We start from the raw sequence: 22268 nt of genomic DNA on the forward strand, positions 1-22268 counted from the left end.
AATTAAACCTTTATGAATTACAAATTTTGTTTCATATCTATATTTTATTTGAGCAATTGGAAGAAGAATATATGATATTCTGAATAAACAACTGAACCTATATGAATCACAAATTTACTTTCATGTATCTTATTGGTGTTTCGTTAGTATAGATTTTTACCATTTTGCACATATATTTCAGGAAATTCGTTTAAAAAATTTATAGAACTTGTACATATACTAATTACAGTCTAAAAAGGCAAGTAATAAAAAATCATTTTTCTTTTACACCTTTTAATTTTATCACTGAAAATTATATTTATAAATTTTGAAATCAATCTTTTAAGTCCTCCTACCATGCTACATACAATTATCTCAAAACTGACCACGCAGAAATACAACATATTTAATGAGATTACAAAGAAAAGAACCATAAAGATATCACCTGAAAATGAATTTTACAGTAGAAAACACTTTTAACCAATGAATAACCATTTGATCTTTAATCTTCTTAAAAAACTTGATTACAATAGTTTGAAGATTTCCTTACACTCTCGTTCTTCGGTTCTTAGAATATAAAAAAGATAGAGGATTTAAAGATATATGATATAACGACTATTTTAATTGATTATCTTAAAAGTTTAATTGATTAATACGTTTTTCGTAAAGCCCATAAACTGAATTAAGCTTATATTAATAAATTAATATTAGAGTTTAGTCGATTAAATGCGAAAGTCAACTTGTCTTTTTATGATATTTATAATATATTAATCAATTATATTAAATTCCTAATCGGTTAAATATAAAAATTATGCTTTTTATCAGTTTGCAAAAATAATCAATTATGAATAGGACTTAATTAATTAAATGCAAAAATGAGCAATCTTCCCATTGTCTTAATCTAATCGACTAATTTTTAACCTAATAGATTAAATCGACAATTTTTAGAATTATGTTTTGAATCTGATGAAAAGCATTCCCTAAATTAAAACTAATCGATCGATTATCATATTGATTAAGATTCAACTAAGGATTTATTTTTTACTTTAGACATATATTTTAAAAGACACAAACAAGACTTAATGTTAGTCTAAGACAAAACCCTTGTACTAAAACCTGGAAATCAAAACTAATGTTAGTCTAAGACAAACACTTCTACTAAAACATGGTAATCATAATAAAAACTGCAACAAGTCCTTTCTTTAAGACATGGTAAGAGATTCATCTAATAATCTGAATAACATCTTATATTCAAACTTATTATCCATTATAAAAAAAGTACTAACAATGAACAGAAGGAAGCACGTCTGATAATGCACATCATCTTTGTACTATTGGAGTGCAAAGAAATTACATTTTATTTTTCTTGTACAAAAGAAAAAGAAAAAAGAAAACTGTTGTCTCTTCAGTTCAATCTTTCTAACAGATATACACACACAAGCTTATGATACTCTTGAGAAGGTAGAACAGTAGAACTCATTTCTTGGAACTTGAATCTGGAGGATGATGATACATCTGATTATACAGAGCAGCCATCTTACTGTATGCATCCACTGTCTCTGACTGCATCAAGTTATTCTTCTTTAGCATCAACTCTTATATAGAGAGAGATATATAATATATATAGATATATTTTACATAACTCAATAATTGCATTGTTATCATATAATCAGGAAGGAATCAGAAACAATATAGGGGACTCTTTTAACAAATACATATCTATACAGTTTTGATAAAAGTATTTATTTTAATAAATATTCAAAATTATCACAATCATCAAAGTAGTGTTTAGATGTTAATTTTAAGATAAACTATAAGCTTTTTTAAATAAAATGTGCGTAAGATTATAAATATTAATTATTAGTTTCACCTGTTGCATAAAATATTATCTGTGGTAATCCTAAACTTTTAAGAACATGTGATATTATTTACATTTTTTAAATTTATTATATTAGAATGACACGTGATACTCTTTAAATGATAGTCAATAACCATCTAATAAATTTTAAACTGATTGTTATGCATTAAAAGAAAATTTTAGAAGACATAGAAAAAAGATAATTGTTTTCTTTTTAAGGTTTATATAATTATACGTTTTAGAATATCAACAATATCTATAATTGCTTTCATTCATTTAAAATAGAAACATACTTTAGAATATCATAATGAATGTCTCAAAAACTTAGATTAAAATAAAACAGAATAAGTCAAGGAGTGGTAGAAAACAGAATATTGGTTTTTGAGTCTCTCCCCAGACTATCAGTCGTATATATAATGTTTTAAATTACACTTGCTATATCTGAAAAGGTTATTAAATAACTTCTAATTCTCAAATATATGATAAAAAAATATATAATGCAACGGATAGACAAAACAAGGCTTAAAATATTGTGTATTCTACATGGTATATAATATTATAAGCCTAACTAAACAAGAATTTAGTTATCTTAATTTATACACGAAAAGAATTATAAATACATCAGAGTGGTAGAGATTTACTGAATCCCATTAATTTGTAAGCATAAAAAAGTTTGTTGAAACAGTGTGTAAAAGGGGCAATACCTTTTCTAGATCTGCTAGTAATCGATCAGCACATGAAGCCATAGGCATGAAGGGAGGAAGATGGAGCATGGGAGCAATGGTGGGAATGTTCATGTTGTTCATATTCATATTCATATTCATATCCATATTCATGTTCATATTCATAGCCATGTCTTTACTCATTCTCATTCCCATGCCCATTTGAGCCATCAGCATGGACATCTTAAGTTGTTGCTGTTGCATGGTAATTGGCAGCATCATCGACGAGTACATTTTCATCCAATTCATCATTTGCAAATGTGCTTGCAATTGCTTCATGTATTGGATAACCTCATCCAGCATCGAAGCTTTGTCTGTCTGATAAATAAACCAGACCATGCAACACTCTTATTAATGTCGTAAAATATTACATGCATTATATTTCACACAACAAAATTCTCTCCACAAAAGTGTCTATATATCTGGAAACTATTTCTATTATGTTAATTTAACACCATTTTTTATCATAAAACATAAAAAATGTCATGTATATTTTTTTAAATTTCACAGGTCAATTTAAAATATATAAATAGAACTAATCCTTGTTATAAGATGTGAATTTTCTATAATGGTATCAGCAACCTATCCTACCTTAATTTTAACTTCATAAAAAAGTAGTAAAATTGAATTAGATTTAAAATACTGTAAGAAGATAAGGTATGATATGGAAATGGTGGCATGAGCACCGATGACTATTTAAGGAGGATGTTGAGGTGAGTCATGTATGGTCAGTGTTTGGGACTGAGTAGAACTTGAAAAAAGTGTTGGAACATTTTATAATGCGAAAAACCTGGCTCAGTCAGAAGTATTCTTCTTTTTACCTTGCTGGAATTGGGGACCAGCTTTTGCAATTCCTTCATTCTTTGGTTGATCTTATCTCTCCTTCTCTGAAAAGCAAAGACAAAGCGAATCAATGATCAAGAAATTCAAGATAAAATGATACTTTGGTGCACAGAAGAGGAGTCACGTAACCCTTTCAGATTGGTTGTGTACAGCTGAAGCTTTTATTCTTTTGTTGGATTCACAAGATCTATCAACTCCAGTTGTCTTACAATCTTCTTCCCGTGCCTCACTCTAACATTTTCCATCACATAATAATTATAAACAATCACCAAATTATTAGCATAAAAATGTCAATAAAACAAAAACTCCTCATTTGAATTCTGTTCGAAATCTAATTCTTTTGGATTAACTCTGAATAAAAAACAAACTATAGTTTTTTTAAATATTTAAAAGTTGGTCAAAAAACATTTTTTAAAAGATACATCTAAACAAACTAATTTATAAACATTTAAATACCCTTTTGAAATAAAAACCTGCTTATATAAAAAAGTTATATACTTATCATTACAATATTTAAACATTTTCATTTTCTTTAGAAAAACACGTGACTGTATCAATTATTGAGACGATGACATCACGTTGAAATGATACCTATCATGTAAGCATTTGGACAATGTAAACTAAAGAAAGTTTGAAGTTAACAACAAGAAATACAGGAACTAGAAGCGAAAACATAGTATATTTATCCGAACAAAAAATATTTAATTGATTAATTGTAGCTGCGAGAATCATTCAAATGAAAGTAATCACTCCTCTTAAATTATACAAACAAACATTCATTTCAATCAATAAAATTTTAAAACATGAATCATTTTAATTTTAATTTTTCCAGCAAATAACCTTTTATATTTGCAAAAGAATAAATGGCTTAATTAATGTAACACTCACAAACTATAATTAAACTGATTTAGTATTTTTGTTTCAAATGTATACGAGTCATACCTGCGACCTACGGTGGCTTACGGAATCACGGTAGTCGTTGGCAGTGGTCTCCGTACACTGCTTAACGGAGCTAGTGGTGTTTTCAGGCAAACCCATGGTGGCTGAATTGAAAGTGACGCTCAACTCCCTCGGACAGGTGTCACAACCGCTCATACTGGAGTCTTTGATGCCAGTCAACTCATAGGTTGGGGGACCACGCGCCACCACCCCAGACTCCACGCGCCCAGGGTAACCCTTCTTGCACGCGCCAAACACTGTTCCCTGTTTGGGAAAAGAGGGCACCAAGGCGTCCTTAGTAAGTAACTGGTGGCAGTTTTTGGCGATACCATGGTTGACGATGGACTCCAAGGTTCCACTTGTACGAGGTATCTCCCATGTTGTTTGGTTCGCAGGAGTGTGTTGGTGGGTGGAAGGTTGTCCCTTTTTGCATGCCAGTTTGTAGCCCAACCTGCAAGAGCAAGAGAATTTGAAAGAATTGATCTTGGAGAGTTAAGAGTAATAGGTTTGAGTTGTGAAAGGAATGAAATTTGCGTTACATTGGGACTTCATGGGCGATGAAATTGGAGGTGGAAATAAGAGGGAATTTTGTTGGTGTGGAAATGGTGTTGTCGTCCACATCACAGCTAGGGACACGTTGGCTCATTTCAGAGTTTGATTGTGGGGTGTGAGGAAAACCAGGCGTTATGCTTTCTGACTTATGAGTGTGTGGAAGAAGATGAAGGGCAGATAAATCTTACATGTGTTTGAATAATTGCAAGATTGCCTTCCAATATAAGAGCCACCATTCGTTCGGCCTTTTCAACTATTTCATTATTGCTTTCCACTTTAACATCTACACTTATATATCTATTTTATATAAATAGTCAAAAATATGAGTTTCATTTATGGAATTTGTACCTCCATCTAATTATTATCCATAATAGTATAATTCGTTGAAGCTCAAATACACCCAATCTCCAAAGATATAATAACAATATGCATGTGTGATATTATGTTGATATTTTAATATATATTTTATGAGATATTTGATAATAATTGTGTGATATTAACAAAACTTAATTATATTATAGAGTTTAATTATTAAATCAGTTATTATATTAAAAGGTTTATTAGGAACTCTATAAATAGTACATAACATTGGAGAGAGTATTATCATCCTACAATCCCTTTCCTTATAATACTTCTTTTTGTGAAATTTGGAACTAAGTTCACTTTAAGACTATTAGACCAAATTTAATAAGTAAAACAAGAAATCATGGTATAAAATAAAAAATATTTGTAAATATTTTATAAAAGTTGTTATTTCTTAATTTTTCTTAATCATTTAATAAGTAAATGAAATTAGTTCTTTCTTACACGACTGAGATGGATTTTGCGTTGATCCTAGTAATCTGGCTCTAACTCACATTAGTGAAGTGTTTTTTCGAAAATTAAAAACTAAAAACGAGATTTTTGTAAAAATATTTCGACATCCAAGTCAAATATATGAATAATTGAAAAATAAATTTATAATTAATAAAAAATGCATAATTTTCAACTACAATATATTTATATAAATTTTACTGAATTCGCGTCTAAAACCTAAATTCTAAATTCTTATAATCATTGTTCTCGAACTAATACACAGGCTTACTTATTCATCAGCTCTATTGTGGATTATATGATAATAATATAATCGTCCTTATAGTAAAAGCAATAATAATTCTTTTTGTTTAAATAAAATTGTCTCTAATATAAAAAATGCTTGTGTTTCTATTAGAAAAAAATTATTATCCCTTCATTAATAGTGGTTCTCCTATTAGTGACATAAGATTATCTTCACTCGTCAATACGTATCTATATAAACAAAAATGATTTGAAGATGGGTTTTCAAGAGCCATTTGTTTTATTTTGGATAGAATTATTTTTTTGAATTTAATTTAAATATTGAATGAGCGGTTCGGATTTGAAAATAAATTTTTCAAAAATTAAGTTTAAAACGAAAAAAAAAGTAAATGTGATATTGTATGAACTAAAAAAGATAATAAGATTTAAGTGAATATGAGATAAAAATTTATATATAATACGATGAATACAATGAATTAAAAAATGTTTTAATGAATAAAATTCAATAATTATTATTTTATTTTTAAGGATAAATATGATATAAATAATAAAAATTATACTCAAATAAAATTAAAGTTGTTATTTAAAATTATAGAAAAGGTATTATTATTATTTTATTCAGTTTTATATTCCGGTTTTTCGTTTTGGTTTTTTTATTTTTTTTTACTTTCTTTGCAAAACTTTGTATGTAAGGAAGGATATGAAAAACTGACATCACTCTTTATCCGCACTCTTAAATTTCGCAAATGAACATAAACAAACTAGGTTTCACCTGCAAATTAATTCACGTGAATAGTATTTCGACGAATCCAAACACACGCTAAGATCCCAAATACATGCGGTTGAACCACAAAATCATCTCCCAAATAAAAATATATTTATTTTGAATATTATAGCAGTACGATTGTTGGTGTTAATATTATAAGAAAAATAAAACTCTAGATAGTTTTGCTTGTACATATGACCATAAGTTTGTGTTTGGAGTGAATAAAAAGAAGGAAAATGTAATATATTCTAACAGCATACTCTTTCTTATCATCGACATTTTTTTTTCTAATCCCCAATTTCGTTAGGCAAAACTCTACCCTACCTTCTCGTCGTGCTTCCCATTCTCTCCCTCTCGCTTCTGTTTCACGTTTCTTTCCCTCTCCCTCTCTATGTCCCTTGTGTCAGGTGACATTGTGTGGCTATGGTTCACTTGCCGAACCTCCCCTATAGTGGTGTTCGAGTGTTTCTTCCACGAGTGCGTTTGCGTTATCGTCAGGAGAGTGGTCCGTTAACATCACAGTGTGTGGACGTTGTTGTCAAGAAGGTGCTCCCGTGACGTGAGGGTGCTTGTCTTCGTCAAGGGAGGCTCTTGGGAGACCATTGCGTCCAGGTATGTTCTCTGTGTCTGAATGCAATAGGTGTTGATGTCGCTTAATGAATCAATAAACCTAACTACACTTGCCTTCCATGTGTTAGGGTGAGCTTGAGAAGGGGTTTTAATTGTTTCCAAAAAGGGAGGAAGAGAGTCTAGGGAGAAAGCAACAAAGGAAAGCAAAGGCAAAGGTATGGATACCTAAATTGAAATTGCATGATTGAATGGTTTGAAACTGATTGTGAAGTATGTAAGGGGTGTGCTCTTATCTTGAAATTCAATTAAAGAAAGAATAACAAATACAATGAAGCAGTAAGAGGGATTCACTTGTACTAATAATAATAATAAAAGAATTTGTGAAATAGTTGTTATAATATATGATTTGGTATGGACTGTATTATTTAGGTTTGTTGTTCCATGAAAGAACAATGAATAATTTTGTTGTGGTTTGTTTTGGTATTTAATTCGTGAATGATGAATTTGAAAACATAAACCATGTACAAGTGCCTCCGCCATTAGTTCTAATCAGTCATAATTAGGCATGAGACATTTTACCATGTGTAGGTTTAGATTACCCTTTTCAGTTTAGTATGACGGTTGTTTTTTGATTGATAGTATCTAGGATACCAGTTTGAGGTTCCCATTTCTTTTACACCATTTGTGAATCATTCAAAACTTAAGTAGGTTTATATATAGTGAAGGAAACAAAGTCAATTTAGACTTACAACCTAGTATGGAAACTTGGATTCCTAAATTTCAAATACAAGTGCTTAGTTTGCCTTCAACAACTAAGAAATATAATCTCTGCCAAGACAAAAAATTATGATCAAAACAACAGTTTAATAAGATAATGGTTAGTTTAGTTAAAAGCAATTAGTAAACAAAATCTGATATGTTGATGTAGTTAATAAAAACAACTCCTACTAATCTGAAAACAAAATTATAGGTTAACCTACAAAAGCTTGAAAAAATAACAATTGGCTTAAAACATCAAAGAAAGTTCAAAATCATTTCCTACTTCGTATTAGATCATTGCTATGTTCATAGTGTCATCAATTCCAAGAATCAATTATGTGTTGTTCTGTTCTTTAAATCCAACTCTGCATAATTAATCTTGGTTTGAAATCTGTTACTGCACTTTATTGTCAAAATTGTTACTGGTTTAAGCTTCTAGTGATTGGCTTTAAACTTCAAAGTCTGCATCATAACAACAGTGATTACAAAGAACTGAAAGAACCAACAAAAGTGAGATTTATGACTGAACAATGCAGTGACAATTTTATTTGGTGTTGCTCTTGATGTATTCAATTTTAAAACGTGGATTGGACTTGCTGCTGCACTAGAATTTGTGTTGCAATAAAATTCCAGCAAGCAATTTCACATGAATTTAGCAAAGTGCATTAACCACTTTTGCAGCTTCTTTAATACTTTTTATTTTCTTTCTTAATTTGTTCTAGAGCTAATCTTAGGTTTCACTTGTGTGCTAGCTTTTTTCAATACTTTTGTTCTTGCTTGTCTTACCTTGGTTGTCCTTGTTTTGTCAAAGTTCATCTTAGGTTCCACTGCAATTTGGAAGAACTTTGTGTTGTGATTTTAGATATGTCTAAATTCTAAAATGATTTTGATAAGATTAGAAGCTAGTAAGTACATTGTCTAAAGTCTGAATTGGTTTTGTTGATGTCCCTCACTTACTTTGAAACTTTATTTTGGTGGTATGATGGTTTATTTTACTGCATAATTGGCAATAATAAGGGTTGATTTCCGGTTTATGCTTTTTCTATGCTATTGGAAAGCTTGAACAAGTTTAAATTTGTGTTTGAAAGTTGCTATTATTGTTCATTTGGTCATAGTTTGGTTTATATCAAGATTTTCTTTCTAAACCATCACTTTTTGAGTTAAAATGGAAGTGGATTAGTGATTTTGAGTTGCAGGCTGTTTATAACTCGTTTTAGAGTTTAAACACAATTAAAATCATCAAACAAAGTTGCTTGAACATCCAGTTGTGTCTTTAAATCTCTTCCATACGTGTTTTAGTATCAAACCATCCAACTAGGGACTTTCTCTATTGCAAATTTTTTTTCCAGCTACTGTTTGATTCTTTTCTTTGGCCAAAATTTATCAAAATTCAAAGAAATTGGTTTGTTGAATTATGGTGCAGTATGATAAATTTGTTTGGTGATGTTTTAATTGGTTATTACTATTCCTTTTTGGATACTATTAGCTAATGCTTAAATTGTTGCTATGCTTATTAAATTAATGGAACAAAATCTAATGAATAACCCTAAATACACTTCTATTTAATGTCTTAGGTGAGTTTTTAAAGGAATTGTGGCCAGAAAGGGAGGGAAAGAGTCTATAGAGAAGACTTGATCAGGAAAGGAAAACGAAGGCGAAGGTATGGTCACCTAAACTGAAATTGCATGATTATATGTGGTATGTTCTATTATTTTCATTCTTGTTTCATGATTTTTATCTTGTTCTAAAATGTTGTGAATGTCCAGTTTGAATGTTAAGTTATGTTGATTGGAGTTTTATGATATTGTATACATTGTGTTTTGTCAAACTTTGTTTTGAATTGTTTGAAACTGATTGTCAAATATGTAAGAGGTTTTAGACTTATAACCTAGAATGCAAACCTCAAAACCTCAAAAGGTCTTCTATAAATGCACTAAAATGGTCAAAATTTGCAAACTACACTAAACTAGCCTAAGAAACAACAAATAAACTTTCCTAACATGTTTAGAATGGTAAAACCTAGCTAATTAGAAACTCAAACTACGAAAACAACCTGGAACTCAAAAATTGCTATAGGAGTTGGCAATTTTCACATTTTTCCTTGTTGGACAGCCCCTTTGAATTCACAAATTCTGCTCATTCTCCACTTCCTAAGATGCCACCTTAGTTGGAAAAGGTTTCTAAAACTGGACTGCATCACAAAGTCTTCACAACACCACAATTTCACACAAAAATTAGCACTAAACCAGATCAAAAACTGCACCAGAAATGGTCACTGAACAACACCAAAATATGACTTGAATTGGACAATTTTAAGATGCCAAAAAGCTTAAAAGCAATACAAATAGGTGTAGAATAGAAGTAGGCACTCAAATGGATTATAGGAAAGGTTCTAGAACAAATGAAGAAAGCAAGAAAAACTCAAAATGCAGGTTGAAAAATGTGTGGCACGAAACTGTTTGATAAAATCAGAAAGTGTTTGATGAAATGCCTCAAAGAAACCCATATTTTGTGTTTTTGGGTTTTGGTTGGGCTGCACGATTCAGAATCCCCTATTAACAATTTCCTTTACTTATTTTAACCTTTGATTCTATTTTAAAGGACTGAACCAGGTTTTGCTCCAACCCAAATGGAATTTTATAGCCACTTCATCAAAACAACACTTACCTTTTCCAACTCTGCATCAAAAAATTGACCCAAGATTGGTGGTTTTAAAAGCGAATTCGTGCACAAGTGTCACATAGCATAGAAACTTCTAGCATTCGAAATCTGACTTTGTTATGGCCAAAAATGTGGAAAAATCACTCCATCACACCATGAAAACTGATTTTAAAAGTTTGTTTGATGATTTTACATATTTTTGAAGTGATAGCAACTCCTAATAATTACAAACTTGAAAATTGACTATTTTAGTTGCTTGAAATCTGATTTCAACCACTGTCACTGTTTTTCCATCAAGCTTTTTCACCGTGCTTGCTTTCTTTAATTGTGTCTTAGGTGCTTATAATCTTCTAGCTGATTATCTTCAATTAGCTATAGTGCATTAGGCCTTCCAAAAGAATTAGGTACAACTCAAAATTTGAGTAGTTGGAACCTTAAAAAGTGTACTTAAAAAGTTAGAATTTGCAAGCACACCTAATGTAGAATAATGTACACTTATTTGATTGCCTAAATTATGTTAATATTTTATGTTCATGTATATTGTATTTCATTTATTAGGCTAAAACTTGATTAAGTTAAGTAGTCATTTAAAATCCTATGGTACTACACACATTCTGAATGCAATGAGAAGGGTAAAAATACTATAAACACTTAGAACCTACAAAATATTTGGAAGTACTCTATAAAAGAGAACTTCAGTAGTAATAAGTTGTCTCCCCTAACTATTATTACACAGCCCCTTAGGATGTTTAAGGCATTTCAATACAGAGGACTTCTCTTTGCATATACTTATTGTATGCTTATGACAGTAGTGTTCAAATTGCCTTCCATGTTCGACTTAAGTAGTAATAGGTCTATTACTTATGTCACATGGAGTGTTGTTGTTTTGGCTAAGTTTTCTTTGTTTGGCTTGTCACTGAACATGGCCCATTTTACCAACCACCGTGGGTGGATGTACGACCGTTGTTATAGCAGAATGAGAGGTTTGAAGGAAGCTTTTGTCATCGGAGTTGAAGAAATTGTCGAGACGGCTCGACAGTATCAATATTATGCTCTTGATGGAGGGATTCGATGCCCCTGCATCAAGTGCGAATGTAGAAGGATTTTGAAAGATGAAGTCGTCAAAGTTCACCTATACTAAAGAGGGTTCATGGCTAATTACACGGTTTGGACATTTCATGGTGAACAAATTCCTTCAACCTCCACTATAGCTAAAAAGCGGCTTGCATCAAGTTCGAATACTATTGTACATACATATGAGATAGATCAATGATAACAGTTGAAAAACTGTTATTTTCATGATTAAATTTGATACTAAAAGCAACCTTTAACACTTAGAAACTAGCTTGAAATCATGTTTTTGGTTATATTTTCAGAAATAAGAGAGTTGGACAGGTTTATGCTTGATTTCAGTGTTTTATGCAGATTTTAAGGTGAATTTGGTGAAAGAAGTGAAGAAGAACAGAAAGGGAATCAGAAAAGACATCAAAAAGTGCAAAAGGAGAAGCCGTAACCACCGCTCAGCGGTAGTTTACCGCTGAGCGGCACTCAGAAACCCACGTTAGCTCCCCTGAGGGGTGAAATGGCCGCTGAGGGGAAGAATCGAGCTCACGCACTTACCGCTGAGCGACACTATTTTGGGCTTGGGCCTAATTTTCTGTATTTTACGAATAGTATATAAGCTTTAGGTTTTCCTAGGGTTTGTATCTTTGGCTGGGAGGAAGCAGAAACACACTTTTCACCTCTTGGGGGTAGATTGGGAGATGGTGACGACTCTCGTCTTCTCTTTCTAGGGTTTTTCTATCTCTTCCATTCTTTCATTATTGTTCATCTAGTTTCACCATGAATATGGTGAACTAAACCTTATATTGTTGTTGGGGGATCAATGTAATCTTGTGAAACTCTCATATATGGAATTTGTGTTTAAAAATCTTATTTGAGATACATGCTTTCTTTGATTAATTGTTAGGGTTTTTTCCTCTGTGCTCAAAACATGCAGTGTTTAACTCATTCATTGTCATGATCATTGATTTTGTCGATATGGGAACGTACGGGGAAGTCTAGATCCGGGGAATTTCTCCCAATAGTATATTGGTTGCCTTTAAGCTCCTGCACTTCAGAACTAATTACTAGGAATGCTAGGAATTGTATGAACTCGTAATTAAGGATAGGCCTTCTTGACAAGGTGATTTAGAGAGTGGCATTAACATTGATGAAAAGATTGATGAATTCCTAAAATATATGAGAGTGGACAAGATGAAGTTGATAACCCCAACAACATACTCATCCATATAATTCATTCAGTGTTTGTGTTCCTTTTTGCCATTGATCAAACTCATGCATACATATTTAATTATTGTCTTTTGCATTTGAAACCACAAGAATTTGTTCACAAGTCTTAAATAATCAACAAATCATATAACTAACTAGGCCGTGAGTCCTTTGGGAGAACAATACTTGGTCTTACCGAGTTTATTACTTGATACGATTCGGTTACACTTGCCGAGGGTCAAACAAGTTTGTGGCGCCGTTTTTCGGTGTTCATAAATTTGTCATCAAGTTTTTGGCGCCGTTGCCGGGAACTCGTGGTTTAACTAGTTTATTTGTTTGATTATTGATTATCTTTGACTTGTTTTTGAATTTTTAATTTAAATTTCGAATTTTTATTTTTCTGTTTATATTTTTCAGTTTTTATTTTATTTTATTTTATTTTATTTTATTTTATTTTTTGGTTATTATTTTATTTTATTTTTCTGTTTTTATTTTTCTGTTTTCTGTTTTTATTTTATCTTCTTATCTCTGATCTTATATCTTCTTTTATTTCTTTTTGTGCTAACAATTGTTTTTAGGGTTTTGTGCCTAATGTCTGCAGAATGCAATTTGGTCAAGAATTTAACTATGTGGGCACTCAATTCTACCAAAGTAATCTCAACCAATGGTGGGAACCTCACTCAAGCATGGATCAAAGCCAATTTTGGCAAGCTGCCAGACCATTTGATAGGCCATCACCACAACAATGGCCGCCACCACAACAATGGCAGCAACAACCCTTTCTATCAGGAAGTTTGGATAGGTTGGATGAGACCCTTCAACGATTTTTGAAAAATTCTGATGCTACTCAGAAAAGCATTGAAGAATCATGTAAAAGAATGGAGATGCAACTTTGTAACATTAGTCAGAGATTGAATGATGAGGTTAATACTGAAGTTAACCTTAAGAAGGAAGGGCAAACCATTGTTACTGAAAGTGACAAGATTATTGATGAAAAACAATTAGAGGGAGATGAGGAAAAGATAGAGAGAAAAGAGAAAGAAGAGTTGAGTGAGAAAAATAAAGATGAAGAAAAAGAGAAAGAAGTGGTTGAGAGAGAAGAAAGAAAGAAAATTTGTGTGAAAATAAAGAAGTTGAAGAGAAAAAGAAAAGGGAAGAAAAAAATAAGAGAAAAGAAAAAGAGAAAATTTAGGGAGAGAAAAAGGAAGAAAAAGAAGATGAGAGGAAAGAAGAAGAAATCATATGAAAAATCCCATCCTCATCTAAAGAAGAATCATAGGAAGGAAAAGAAATTTAAGTGCTTTATGGAAATCTTCAAGAAATTGGAGATTAAAGTTCCTCTGATTGAGACACCGCAACAGGTTCCTGGTTTTATCAAATTCCTGAAGAAGTTTAGTAGAAAGAAGAAAAAGAAGAAAGAACATGAGCTTTATTGGGTCAAGCTAATGACGTTAAAAGAGCGCTTACTGGGAGGCAACCCAGTGATTTAAGAACTTTTAATTTTTGTTTTGGTGATGTAATTTTGAACTTTTGGGTATTTTTGTTTTTGTTATAAGTTTGTTACAGGGTTTACATCTACTGATGGATGTTAGGCGGAAGAGTATCTACTGAAGGATACTATGTTTGTATACACCTACTGATGGGTGTTGGTAAGAAAGTTTTGCACCTACTGATGGGTGTTGGTGGATTTTGGGTCAGGCTCGTGACGTTAAACAAGCGCTACTTGGGAGGCAACCCAGTTGATTGATTTTGTCTGTATTTTTTTGTTTTTATTCTGCTTTAGTTGCATGATAGGGATTGAATGTTTGAGTGATCTGAGACCTTAATTGCAGGAAGCCAGTTAGGGTATGTTTAGGACGCATTTAGGTTAAGCTAAGGAGAAGAAGAACACTTCCCGTAAGTGCCGCTGAGCGGCAAACTACCGCTGAGCGGTAGTGTCGCAAACGGGGCTTAGGTTGCCCCTCAGCGGAACCCGAGCCCATTAGGGGTATTTTTATACCCTAAGCTGCGCCTTGGCCTCTCTTCTTTTAGATTTTTCTCTGCACACACACTCCTACATACTTTTCCAAAGTTGTCTACAACTTTTCCCTCACCCCTTTTGAGAAAATTTCTTTTCCACTCACTTTCTTATGTGTTGTTCATCTAAGTTTGGGGTTGGGAGAGAGCATCATTGATGGGGCTGAGTTTTTCAAAGCACTAAAGTAGGATTTGTCTTATTTATTTATTTTTGTTTAGGGTTTGATGTACTCAATTGGAAACTTTATCTGTTATGATGGTTTGCTGATGATTGTGATTGTTTGATAAGTAATGCTTGAATGATGCTTTGATATAGATTGATGGTGAGATGTGCACAATTACATGTTTATACAGGTGGTTCACAAGCTTTGTGAACAAATGCAAGTTATTATGATTGTGATTGTGATATTAAGCAGGATGTGTATGTCAAATGTGAATGAGCTTATATGTGAGGTTTTGAGCTCCAGAGTTATTACTTTGAGTGTTATTACTTTGGAAGCATGAATAACTTTGCCCAGGTTTTTTATGATTGAATCAATTGCTTGTTTGCATTATATGATCAAGGTCGTTTGTTGGTAACCCTTATATTAGCCAAATTGCATGAAATAAGCCACTAAAAGAGAACACTATCTGTTCTATCCTTTGAACCCTTAGCCTTGAACATGATTTGAAAACCCTTACTGAAAAGTTTTACCTTGAGTTAAGTAGAAAATATTTTGTGGTATTGATAAATGTTCAAGTTTGGGGTTGTTGGAAAATAGAAGGGAAATTGAAAGCATTGAGCTAAGAGCTAAGAAGTAAATATGTGAAAAGCAAAAGAAAAAAGAGAAAGAAAGGAAAAGAAAAAAGCAAAGCTCAATGCAAAGGAAAGTTGGGAAAGTAAGAATGATTGTGTTTATATGATTCTCTTAACTCAAGGGTTTTGTGATCTAGAAAAACCAATTTTCTTGTTAGCCCAGCCACATTATAAGCCATTGAAAGTCCTTGTGATAATGCATGCTTGTGAATTTATTTGATTGTGGTTAAATGAAAGGCAAAGTCAATTCTTGTGACATTGTGGTAGTAGAGTGAAAGAGTGATTACCTCTTATACACTTGTGTTTGAGTGAAACACTTTACCTAGTGAGGAGATGTTCCATGAGCACATGAACATCCATGCTTAGTTGATTTATCATTCATGAACAATAGCATTTGTTGGATATTAAGTGATTTTATGAACACCCAAAGCATGTGCACATCTTGATTGAAATCTTTGTCATAAGTTTGATTGAAGTTTTTACTTATCTTGAAAAGAGGATTTTTGAATGAGTGAACCATTGTACAGATTGGTAGAAGATTGAGTTACATTTTGTTTGCTTGAGGACAAGCAAAGTTCTAAGTTTGGGGTTGTGATAACAGTTGAAAAACTGTTATTTTCATGATTAAATTTGATACTAAAAGCAACCTTTAACACTTAGAAACTAGCTTGAAATCATGTTTTTGGTTCTATTTTCAGAAATAAGAGAGCTGGATAGGTTTATGCTTGATTTCAGTGTTTTATGCAGGTTTTAAGGTGAATTTGGTGAAAGAAACCCACGTTAGCTCCAAATTCACTTCTTTCACCAAATTCACCTTAAAACCTGCATAAAACACTGAAATCAAACATAAACCTATCCAGCTCTCTTATTTCTGAAAATATAACCAAAAACATGATTTCAAGCTAGTTTCTAAGTGTTAAAGGTTGCTTTTAGTATCAAATTTAATCATGAAAATAACAGTTTTTCAACTGTTATCAATCAATTTTCCTATATGCAAGATATGGTCGACAATGTTCTTCGTCGACATGCTGAACAAGAAACAAATGATAGTCATGATGAAGAGTCTCCAAATGAAACCACTCATAGGTTTTACAATTTACTAACAGAGGCAAATCTACCTGTATTTGAAGGTTCATCTGAGTCAAAATTGTCAGTGTGCATTAGACTCATGGCTGGTAAATCTAATTGGAACATTCCCAATCAAGAAGTGGACTTCTATACAAAATTGATGTTAGATTTGACACCACCAAACAATTCTATGCCGAAGAATTATTAACAAGCCAAAAGATGTGTTAAAGCTGGGATTGGAAGCCAAAATGATTTTTTGGGTTGTTAATGGATGTATGTTATTCTATGACAATGATAGTGGCAAAAATGATGCATTGTTGGTTGAATGCAAGTTTTGTTGCATACCTCGATATCATACGATGCATGCTGGACGGAGGCAAAAAAAACAATTCCCTTAAAGTTCATGTTTTACTTGCCTATAATTCCAAGATTACAAAGAATGTTTACTTCAATGCAAACATCAGAACACATGACATGGCATGATGGTAACAAAATTGAAGGATTTTTGCGTCATCCTTCTGATGGTGAAGCTTGGAAGCACTTCAATCGTAAACATCCATCATTTGCTAGTGAACCACGTAAGGTCAGACTTGGTCTATGCTCTGATGGGTTTACGCCGTACATTCAGGCGTTTGCATCACCATATTCTTGCTGGCCGGTGATAGTTACCCCATACAATCTACCACCTGAGATGTGTATGACAAAGCCTTACATGTTTTTAACGTGTATAATACCAGGTCCATCTAATCCCAAATCAGCGATTGATGTTTATTTGGAGCCTCTAATTGATGATTTGAAGAATCTATGGAATGATGTTTGGACGTATGATGTTTCAAGGAAGCAAAATTTCCTTATGAGGGAAGCTTTGATGTGGACTATTAACGACTTTCCAGCGTATGGCATGTTATCTGGTTGGAGCACGCTTGGTCGATTAGCTTGTCCACATTGCATGGAACATACAAAGTCATTCCAATTGAGTTATGGTCGGAAAAGTAATTGGTTTGACTATCATCGATGGTTCTTGCCCATTGATCACCCCTTTAGAAGAAACAAAAAGGCATTTCGCAAAGGGCAAGTTGAAATGGATATGCCCACGCCGAAGTTGACTGGATCACACGTTTGGAGAAGAGTGAAAGACTTGCCAAAAGTCACTGAATGTGGTCAAAATAGGATAGAAGGGTTTGGAGAATGGCATAATTGGACTAAAAGAAGCATATTTTGAGATCTTCCCTATTGGAAAGATAACTTGCTAAGACATAACCTTGATGTCATGCACATAGAAAAAAGATAATGTCTTCAACACAATTATGAGTGTTATTGGTAAGACAAAAGATAATGACAAGGTAAGAAAAGATTTACCTTTGTATTGTGGACGAAAAGACTTAGAGTTGAAGGCGCAAGATAACGACCAATTGTTTAAACCAAAAGCAAATTACACCATGTCAAAAGATGAGGCAAGAATAGTGTGTGGATGGATCAAGGAGCTGAGAATGCCAGATGGATATTTTTCTAACTTGTCCAGATGTGCCAATGTTCAGAACGATACTATTCAAGGGTTGAAGAGTCATGATTGTCATGTATTCATGGAGACTTTCATCCCTCTTGCGTTCAGTTGTTTGCCAATGCACGTGTTAAATCCACTCATAGAAATCAGTAACTTCTTTAAAGATTTATGTTGTACGACACTAAAGGAAAATTCCCTTAGAAAGACGGAAGAAAATATCTCAATTATCCTCTGCAAATTAGAAAGAATATTCCCTCCTGCATTATTTGATTCAATGGAGCATCTTTCAATTCATCTTGCATATGAAGCTTGGCTTGGGGGCCCTGTGCAGTACAAGTGGATGTATCCCTTTGAAAGGTTTATGGGAGAATCTAAACGTTTAGTTAAAAATAAAGCTAGAGTAGAAGGCTCAATTTGTGCAGCTTACTTGCATAGAGAGACAACATATTTTTGTTCACATTATTTCAAAAGCTTCATGTTGTCCCCACTAAAGTCAGAAATGAAATGCAACGGCAAGTTGAACCACGTCAAGGTGCATTATCAGTTTTCCGACAATCAGGCCGTCATGTAGGGAAATAATTCACTCATTAGTTAACTGATGCTGAATTCAACTCTGCTCATGTGCATGTCTTAGTCAATTGCAGTGAAGTTAAGTCGTACCTTGAGTATGTCATCATCCAACTCTTACCTTTGTAATGGTTAAATTGTTATACACTAATTCATTTCATTTATACCAGCTCATTTCTTGTGGTTGAGCAAGCCGCAGAAGGAAATGCTTCTGCTAGAATACACTCAGAGTTTCCCCAATGGTTTAGAAATCAGGTCCGTACTTTTTCCTATGTTTTGAGCAAGGTTAATTTGACTCTTGCTTTTAATATTTTTTTGGTATCTTTGTAAGTTTTTAATCAGGAATTAACTCCCACGGTTTAAGAGTTAAGACATTTCTCCAATTGGCCAATGAGATGTGTGAAAGAATGGCACACTTACTTCACCAATGGTTACAAATTCCATACACATGAATGGTCTAAAGGGAAGAAAAAAACAAATTATGGTGTATACGTCAAGGGCCTAACAGAGGGTTGTTATGATGATTTCTACGGCATCATTCATAAAATATATGAGCTAGAGTACAACAACACTACTTCTCCAAACAGAGTAGTACTTTTTTATTGTGAATGGTTTGATCCTTCTAAAGTTGGTATTAGAGTGGATCCTAGGTTTAACATTGTCGAACTCCACCTAAGATTAAGATATGGACCGTTTGATCCTTTCATTCTAGCAACTAATGTCAAACAGCTTTATTATGTGTCATATCCACCATTCCGCAATATTGACAAGCGTGGTTGGGCTGTAGCAATACAAACCAAGCCTAGAGGTCGCATTGACTCAAATGAGGTTGAGGAAGATGTTGCCTACCAACTTGACCAAATGTCACAACCACAAGAAATTATTGAAGTTGAACGTATAATCGCATTGCACGACCCTTATGGTGATGGAGATGAATTAGAAGCAGCAATACAAGGTGATGCTAATGATGAAGAAGAAGAAGAAGAAGAAGAATAAGAAGAAGAAGAAGAAGAAGAAAAAGAAGAAGAAGAAGATGATGATGATGATGAAGAAGAAGAAGAAAATGATGATGATGATGATGAAGAAGAAGAAGAAGAAGAAGATGATGAAAATGAAGATCATTATGTAAAATATCATCTTCAAAGTTGTATGCAATTATTTTACATTCACTTTAATTTGTATTGATCCTTCCTTATTCATTTCTATTTTTTCACTTTATTTGTAACCATTTCAATGTAGTAATGACAGGACAAGGTTCAGAACGTCCTGATAAAGGAAAGAGGGTAGCAAGGCCTAAAAAGAGGCAACGACAGGCACCAAAGTATGTACTTAGGGTGCTTGCTACACTACCTACCACTGTTGCCCCTAGTCCATCATCTGTGGGGCCTCCTCCTACCCTTGTAATACACCCTCCTCCTACCCCTACAGTAGACCCTAATCCTACCCCTGCACTACACCCTTCTCCTACCCCTACAACAGACCCTGTTCCTCCTCCTATGATTATAAGCCTCACTCCTCCCCCTTACCCTACTTCTATACCTTCCTCATCTTGTATACCGCCTTCTGAGACTGTCACATCATCTGTTGATCCAGATTCAGCTGGTGATGGTGAAGGTGTTGACCCGCCCCTCCATGATCCACCATGGATTGAGTCGTATAGTAAAGGGTAAGATTTTAATCCGTTTTTAACCATATTGATGTTTAAAGATTGCCTTAATTCAAATGACTTTTATTATGTAGGTTTATTCCATCCAGAGTTGCTTCCGAGGCCATCACACGTTCAATTAAGCAACAGTTTTTAAGTCCATGGCCTACTTGGTGAGCAATACCTGATGATGACAAAAAGCCATTCTGGCAGCGTTTTCATTAGAACAATCCATTAAACTAATTGTCATTCTTATTTTAGTATGTTCATTAATCAATGTTTGTTTTGTTTAATGTTACAGATGAAGGTGCAGTGGAAACCTGAACATGAAACACAAATACAAAGAAATTTCCACATGAAAGCATTTCATCGACTGTCAGAGATGTTTAGGGATGCCCGCAATATACGAGAGCACCCTTACTGGTTGGGCGAGCACATTTGGAACTCTTTACTGGCTCAATGGAATTCAGTAGAGTTTCGTAATAAGTGTGCCAAAGCCCAGAGGAACAGAGTTTTTGAAAAGGGTGGCACCCTGCATACTGGTGGGTCGATCACGATTCATGAGCATGCCATTCGTATGGTAAACTTTCATTACCTTTTTGTTTCTTTCATATATAACTTATGTATTTTCTATTTCATATCTACACTTCTAACTCTAAATTATGTTACAGGCACAAGCTCTGGGATGGGCGGTCCATGTTGATGAGGTCTTTGCACAGACTTATGTTCAGAAGGGCACTAATGAATTCGTTGATGAAAGATCTCGGAAGACTCATATAAGAAAATAACACTATTACTATTAGTAATTTTTCATTTATGTTATTCTATCATTCCCTAACATTGGTTTTAATGTTTGAACAGGAAGAATTTTCTACGAGACTTTCACAGGTTAGATCTGAACATGGGTCAACTCCTACACCGGATGATGCGAGTAATGCAGAAGACGATATCCGTAGGACACAGTGCTGGGTCGACATCGTTGGTGGGAAGAAAAAGGGATGACTATACGGTGCTCGACAACTTGCTGCAATATAGCATCGAGAGGAGGTACTCTGAAGCACCAACCTTCTTCTTCCACCACTATTGTTGACGAGGCCGTTGTCCGCCTCATACAGGCATTGGAGCAACGTGACCAGGAAATCACTGATTTGAGAGCAGAGTTTAGAAACTTTAAGGCCCTGGTCATTAGAGTGTTGCCTGAAACTTCACAAGATCAGTTCATTGTCCCTTCAACCCAGCCACGACCCTCCCTGTCACCCGCCGTCCCTCAACAGCCCACATCAGTCCAACCCTCATCAGTCTAGTCGACATCAGTTCAACCCACACTAGTCCAGCCATCTATAGAGGAGAAAGATGATGAAGATCATTCTGATGATAACTATGTAGATTATAAGTTTTATTTTGTTATTAGTTGTTATAGAAACATTTGGATATTAGAAAATTTAGATGTTAGATCAATTGGATGATTTGGATGTTAGAACATTATGTTAGATTGTTTTATGTTTCATTTATAAATACATGTTCTATGGATGATTGGATGTTTTAGATGTTATATTGTTTTTCTGTTCAATGATTGCATGATTGAGATGCACATTATGCAGGTCTGTATGTGGTTGGAAAATGTTATTTAGGTCTGTTTGTGTTGTGAACAATTTGTACAGGTTTGTTTGGTTTGATAAGAAATATAATTGTGCCT

General features: G+C 33.5%; 2 protein-coding genes across 2 annotated transcripts; one reads left to right on the forward strand and one right to left on the reverse strand.

Annotated features, from left to right (window-relative positions):
* Nucleotides 1–1159: 1159 nt before the first annotated feature.
* On the reverse strand, nucleotides 1160–5151 carry LOC108347090 (transcription factor UNE10). Its single transcript, XM_017586213.2, has 6 exons — nucleotides 4881–5151; nucleotides 4345–4792; nucleotides 3532–3633; nucleotides 3381–3446; nucleotides 2542–2877; nucleotides 1160–1542 (listed from the first exon to the last, which is right to left on the reverse strand). The coding sequence occupies exons 1-6, from the start codon at nucleotides 4985–4987 to the stop codon at nucleotides 1456–1458; spliced, it is 1146 nt and encodes a 381-aa protein (XP_017441702.1). The 5' UTR covers nucleotides 4988–5151; the 3' UTR covers nucleotides 1160–1455.
* Nucleotides 5152–20912: 15761 nt separating this feature from the next.
* LOC128194120 (uncharacterized) lies at nucleotides 20913–21994 on the forward strand. Its single transcript, XM_052868907.1, has 2 exons — nucleotides 20913–21152; nucleotides 21244–21994. Exons 1-2 carry the CDS (start codon nucleotides 20928–20930, stop codon nucleotides 21358–21360), a joined length of 342 nt encoding a protein of 113 aa, XP_052724867.1. The 5' UTR covers nucleotides 20913–20927; the 3' UTR covers nucleotides 21361–21994.
* The last annotated feature ends 274 nt before the right edge of the window (nucleotides 21995–22268 follow it).

The sequence above is a fragment of the Vigna angularis genome, chromosome 9 (genome assembly GCF_016808095.1).
Source record: "Vigna angularis cultivar LongXiaoDou No.4 chromosome 9, ASM1680809v1, whole genome shotgun sequence".
Lineage (NCBI taxonomy): Eukaryota > Viridiplantae > Streptophyta > Magnoliopsida > Fabales > Fabaceae > Vigna > Vigna angularis.

Coding starts and splice junctions, on each gene's coding strand:
- LOC108347090 (XM_017586213.2), bottom strand. CDS start 4,987: ATGAGCCAACGTGTCCCTAGCTGTGATGTGGACGACAACACCATTTCC. Junction 4,793..4,880: donor ATCGCCCATGAAGTCCCAAT/GTAACGCAAATT, acceptor TTGCTCTTGCAG/GTTGGGCTACAAACTGGCAT. Junction 2,878..3,380: donor TGGTCCCCAATTCCAGCAAG/GTAAAAAGAAGA, acceptor TTTATTTATCAG/ACAGACAAAGCTTCGATGCT.
- LOC128194120 (XM_052868907.1), top strand. CDS start 20,928: ATGAAAGCATTTCATCGACTGTCAGAGATGTTTAGGGATGCCCGCAAT. Junction 21,153..21,243: donor ATGAGCATGCCATTCGTATG/GTAAACTTTCAT, acceptor ATTATGTTACAG/GCACAAGCTCTGGGATGGGC.